The 6,585-nt window shown below is 33.7% G+C and overlaps 1 protein-coding gene across 1 annotated transcript in view; it reads left to right on the top strand.

Annotated features, from left to right (window-relative positions):
• Window positions 1-3,489: 3,489 nt before the first annotated feature.
• LOC136973929 (GRB2-associated-binding protein 1-like) overlaps window positions 3,490-6,585 on the top strand; it is a 51,462-nt gene continuing 48,366 nt past the window's right edge. The window contains 1 exon segment of the mRNA XM_067268698.1: window positions 3,490-3,760. Within this exon segment, the coding sequence (XP_067124799.1) occupies window positions 3,698-3,760 (63 nt within the window). The 5' untranslated portion in view covers window positions 3,490-3,697.

The following is a 6,585-nucleotide window of genomic DNA, read 5'->3' as shown; positions in this document are numbered from 1 at the left end:
AATATTTGATATATTAATATTTATTCTGTGTTTATTCTGTTCTCCCATCTTATATTACTTACGGATTTCAATGTTAAACCGGTGATATTACGATTTAGTATGTCCCATCTGTAAGGGGATGCAGATAAAACGTGTACAATTCTTGTACAATGTTAAAAAATTAACTGTTACTTTGGCAGCATCATTTACAACCAAATTTAATGAATTTAATTAAGAAATTTTGTACAAGGTACAAAAAAAGCTCTAGAATTTATTTTCCTTAAATTTACGATTTATATATCCGTTGTCATAAAAATTTGTCTTTCCAATGTTTTCCCAAGACTACAAATATTCGAGTACAAAGTAACCGGTTTCAACTTATTTTTACTTAAGAAGTACAATAGTTAAATTATTAAGAGATTAGGGAATTGGGGACACAAATAAAACCCTACTGAAAGAACCGGAATGGAACCAAGATCATTACTGACGCGCAATTAACTGATTGCCCGTGGAAGTCGGCTTCTCACAGAAACACAGTTTCCCTATCATCAAATGTCACGGCACGCCACTGACGGACTTAAGGTTTATTTTTGCCAGTCACCCCCTTTTGACCCTTCTTTTCCTATCGAAAATCGAATCTAATTCTTATCAACCCCATCTTGGTTTAGACCCCTTTATTTTGTAAATTTAGTTAAGTTATAGACATAAGTTAGAATAAGTCCTTTGTTTTGTCAGCACGTGGGGATCAATCGGTAATACTGTATTGTTACGGGTGGTTCCAAGTATCTTTATACTTTCCTGGTTCGTGTGTACAATTGTTTCTTCGGAAACTATCGGTATTAACTGTAAATAATAAACTTTTAATTTTATCAACGCCGAGTGATTCTTCGGACTCAGTTATTTCCTCTCGGCAACGAGAGTGATGTTGTTTCATGTTTTACTCTCACTATTCGGTTTCTAATCGTGATTTCTGTTTGTTGATTCTATTCCAGAATTGCTTGGATAGGAATTCCTTAAAGTGTTGGACTAGACAGTTTCTAGGAATCGTCTAGTCCAACACTTTAAGGAATTCCGAAAGAACATAGCAGTTCCGAGGAACTCGCGTGCCAAACGCAAATAGGGCTCAACTTAAAAATAAATACTGTATTCAACATACTTTTGTACATTTTTCTCATGTTTTGTATGAAATTTAACGGTTTTCTAAAGTTTATATATACAGTATATGGATTTTTGATTACGTTAGAGCCTTTATAATCAGTCACCACCAGAACGAAACACCCTGTAATCCGACAGGGCTGTGTAAGTACATGAAATTTTTGTGTTACTGTCAGTCGTTAAATTTTCTTGTATGTGCGGTTGGCAAAATAGTCACAATTGTGTTTAATACGATAAACGAATACGTGCACCAAGTGCACCAATTTTACTATACAGTAATACATACATACAAAATCCAGTAATCCTACACCCGCCGGTGCGATATACAGTAAGATCCCGCTTAACGCGGGAGATGCGTTCCTAGATGACAGAGCGCTAAACGGGGTCATCTTAACATGGAAATAAGGGGGATACGTGGAACAGAACCGAGAATAAGATAATTTATCAGTTTTCTTTTGTTTTATTTTGTAACATTTATTGTTAAATACTTTTTTATTACATTAATTATAGACTTATTTATTGCTAATATCGTAATTTATTCATAAAACATTCACGAAAATAAAAAAAAAGTTCGAGTAAAGAAGTTATGTTTGTGATGAGGAAGGTTCTTCCTCATTTGACATTTTTTGTTTCTTTGTGAAGAAGTCATCTAACGTCGTTTGCCTTTCCCTGTTTCGTTCAGCAAGCAGTTGTCGATAGCGAGACATCGCATCCACGACACTTCGTCTTGCCTTTGAACTTCTATCAAAATTGAAATCATTTTGTATAAACTGATCCGCAATATCCGTTATAGTGGCTAAACTTTTTTTAGAAAATCCGTTGAAAGTTCCTTTTGTTCCTCATCTTCAGAAACGCTAATTTCCTCATCTTCATGCACCTGTTGTTCTACTAATTCTTTTAGATCGTCGTTGGAAAAACTTTCTCCAGTTGTAACTCGCAATAATTCTTCAATATCCTGCGCATTTATATTATCCAACCCTGTTTCATTAGCTAGCTTGATAATTTCGTCGGCATCAACAATGGATTCCCTTGTGTCAACATCCTTGCTTAGCTCCGGCCATACATTCTTCCATACTCCTTTCAAACATTTCTCGGTTACCTCATTCCATGAAAGATTGATGTTGTCTACAGCATCCATGACATTCTAGTTTTTCCAAAAATCTCTAATGGATTGTTTATCTGCTCCATCTGTTTTATCAATTAGTTGTCGGAATGTCCGCCGCAGATAATAAGCTTTAAAATTTGATTTTACGCCTTGATCCCAACACTGCGTGCGATCTCGGGGAAGTTTAATACTACCACGTAATACCGAAACAGCGTGAAGCGGGGCAGCGTTAAGCGGGGTCTTACTGTATGTCGGATTACAGGGATTCTATTGTATTTGTAAATGTTATTTCAATAAAACGAAACCAAGTAGTATTATTCTTCCAAAAGTTTCGGTTGGGAGTTAGGAATAACTTTGCAATATGGGTTTGGCGATTTTGACAAAATAAAAACCACTAGTTTAATGAACTAGATCAGTGGTTTTCAACCACTGATCTAGTTCATTAAACTAGTTCTGCACTCAGTTCCAGTTCCAGAAGCGGAACTGGATCTCCATCTCTATTAATAATGCTAAAAAAAAAAAAATGTATATATATATTTTTACAATTTTTTCTTAATATAAATTTATAATAGATAATTAAATCAATAATGAATTTTCATTTAGAGTTCATTTATAAAAATTAATTAATTAATTAATGTAATAATAATAATGTTTATATTGAATTTTAGTGACCTCTAGTAAGAACAAAGATAACTAAAATTCCGGAATTACGGCATTGAGAATATTTATATTATAAATATTCATAATATAAAATTAATGATTTTATCTTTAATAATAACTGGAATTTAAATTGACAGGAAATTTCATTTGCTTAAGACACACGAGTTAGTTTTGTAAATAAAAATGAAAATTTTTTATAATACGAAATCAACGAAAATTAAATTCAATAACTTCATTTTTTCGAAATATATTTTTTATTTATTCTACATTTATATAATTATTATTTATTTTTTAATCCAAATATAAAATTATTTATTTTAAATTCTGATTAAAAAAATGTCTCGTGTTTTCTGGGAATCGACATATTTGACAATCACTAAACTGTGATACGAACGAAATCGAAAATATTACATAAAATACGCGTACGAAAATAATAATAATAATAATAATAAAACAAACTTTTAAATTTTTAAATTAAATCGTTTATTTTTTTATTATAAATCTCATTATTACGATTTATCGTTAAAAATTTTAATCGATTTATACGTTCCTTTTATATCGTATCGTCATTTTAGAATGTAACGACATCCTGCACCAAACGATAAAAGTATTTCTTGTTGTGTGTCGCTGTCGGAAGTGTTTATGGAATTTCGGAACAGTTCGTCTGATGACGAAGTCGAAGTTTGGTTTAATATTAATTAACCAAATTGTTAGATAAACAATTATTGATGATGATTTTATTTATCTGAACGATTTCTATGAGGTGACAAAGCATAGAAAGCCCGATTTTTACATGTAATGGAGATCGTCCACGACGGGTGGCTTGTCAAATCGCCTCCGGAGAAACGAATTCTAAAAGCTGTAAGTTATTTTTTTCTTATAATTTATCAGTTTTTAAAATATTATAAAGTTATTTCGCACGTATTTATTATGTTACACGCCGTGTAATTTGCTTAGATTCGATGTAATAGAGTATTTTTGATTGTGAAATGGGCATTTATGATTGGTCGAAATAAATCTTACGTAATGTTAATTGTTATACTTTTTACACGAGGTTTTAATTGTTTGATGTGTTTATGAATGTTTGTAAATCGTAACAGTCGAGTTCTAAGGCGGCGAGTGGGTTGACACGTGTTCCTGATTAATCTAAGGTCAAAGTTGGTGCTGAATATAAACATAAACAAGTTTAATTCATTTTTTTTTTTACATTGTTACAAGATCTTTATGCATACAAGTAAAAAAAGGAAGGTATAATACAAGAACACACATTCAAGAGAAGCATACAGACAATTTCTGTATGCTTCTCTCTGTTTTCTGCACAAATTTTAATATTTTCTTGCTTTTGTGTTTCTTGCTAGAGGCCATTAAAGCAGTTTGCAATAAAAATTGTTGGATCTTCAACTGTTTGTAAAGAGGAGTTGGGAAATTTTTCTCTTTCGTAATGCCCTAAAGCAAATTTTTACCAATAAGGTGGACTCGAGGAGGCCATGGCATATTAGACCTGCTGTTCGGTTAGTTCGTTCCGATATTTTCTAGATGGAATTCAAAACGGTCGCTTGCGTAGGACTTTCTGACTAATCTAGATTCTGTTATAGTACTTATGGATTTTTATATAATAAAATTGTATATAGTTTTTTAGTGCATTGTGAAAGTTTTTCTGTAGAGGACCGATTGACGCAAAAATGATTAGAATTGTACAAACCAATGAATATTACGATAAATGACCTTGAGACGCGTCCGTTACAAAAAAACCGTTAAGATTATTCAAATAGCGTTTAATTTGGCTCATTGCAAAAATGGATGCGAACAACGTGCATTATCGACACTTGTTTCTTTTCTTTTTTCGTAAACGCAAAAATGCTGTACAAACAGCAAAAAAGATATGTGATGTTTATGGTGGGAGTGCTGTATCAGAATCAACTGTTCGAAAGTGGTTTGCAAAATTTAAAACGGGTAATTTCAGCCTTGAAGATGCTCCTCGCTCAGGAAGACCTCCTGTTATTGAAGAGGACCAAATCAAAGCATTATTGGATGAAAACCCTCATTACACAACTCAAGAGATTGCAGACATAGTGAAGTCATCAAACAGTACTGTATTTCAACATCTAAAGAAGCTCGGATACGTGAATCGTTATGACATTTGGATACCTCACGACTTAACGGAAAAAAACTTACTGGATCGCATCTCCATTTGTGATTCTCTTGAAAAACGAAATCAAAATGACCCTTTTCTGAAGCGTTTAGTGACAGGTGATGAAAAGTGGATCATTTATAACAACATCAGCCGAAAACGATCGTGGGGTAAGAAAAATGAATCACCATTAAAAACTCCAAAGGCCGGTCTTCATCCAAAGAAGGTCATGCTCACTGTCTGGTGGGATTGGAAAGGAATCCTGTACTATGAGCTGCTTCCACAGAATCAAACAATTGATTCTGATAAGTATTGTTCCCAATTGGATAATCTGAACATGGCAATTAAAGAAAAACGTCCGGAACTGGCCAATAGAAAAGGCATTGTGTTTCACCAAGATAATGCCAGACCTCACACGTCTTTACGAACACGCCAAAAATTATTGGAACTAGGCTGGGATGTTTTACCCCACCCCCCTTACTCACCCGACCTTGCCCCGTCGGACTACCATTTGTTCCGTTCTCTACAAAATTCCCTTCATGATAAAAACTTTGATAGTTTGGAAGCTTGCAAAAACCACGTGGATCAGTTTTTCGCGGAAAAAACTGGAAAGTTCTACGAAGAGGGTATCATGAATTTTTCTCTTTCGTAATGCCCTAAAGCAAATTTTTACCAATAAGGTGGACTCGAGGAGGCCATGGCATATTAGACCTGCTGTTCGGTTAGTTCGTTCCGATATTTTCTAGATGGAATTCAAAACGGTCGCTTGCGTAGGACTTTCTGACTAATCTAGATTCTGTTATAGTACTTATGGATTTTTATATAATAAAATTGTATATAGTTTTTTAGTGCATTGTGAAAGTTTTTCTGTAGAGGAATATTTATTTAATGAATTTTTTAAATTCATAATTGAGTATTAATATAGAATAACAAGAATAATTCACAAAATGTATGATAGTTCTATAAGCCAGTGATATGTCGGATGTGTAAGACTCGGCACTTTTTTGTGTTTTTAATTTTTAAATTAATCGATTGTATTTTGAGCTCTGCCTGCTTGTCTACCTTAAAGTAATAGATTAAGCATTCTATATTAATTTTCTTGATTTTTGCTTTTATTTTTTAAAGCTCAAAACTGCATCTGGGTCTGACACCCAACATACCCAATGATATTAGTATTTCATTGTAAGTTGCATAGAGCTGTGTTTTTCAAACTGTGGTAAGTGTACCAATGCTGGTACGTTGACAAATGCCAGGTGGTATGTGAGGCTTTGGCTCGACCTGGCAAAGTCAACTAAAGTCAGTCATATGTCATATACTGTGAGTTGCCTCACTCATTAATTTTTGTACAGGAAAACAGTAAAAGTTGGAGTTGACTGTGTCAACTCAAGTGCGAGAGTGCCATTGCCACTTACATCGAGATCTGGTTGTCCAATAAGAGGCAGAAACCAAAGTCAGGCGTGTAATGCTTTCTCAGTTAGTTGCAATTCCCATGGCCATCATATTTAGGTTTGGTTGCTCTGTACCAAATTGGGCTATTTTTCTGTTTGGTGGATAA

The sequence above is a fragment of the Centruroides vittatus genome, unplaced genomic scaffold (genome assembly GCF_030686945.1).
Source record: "Centruroides vittatus isolate TY-2023 unplaced genomic scaffold, ASM3068694v2 contig_3313, whole genome shotgun sequence".
Classification (NCBI taxonomy): domain Eukaryota; kingdom Metazoa; phylum Arthropoda; class Arachnida; order Scorpiones; family Buthidae; genus Centruroides; species Centruroides vittatus.
This window is presented reverse-complemented; position numbering and strand designations above follow the sequence as displayed.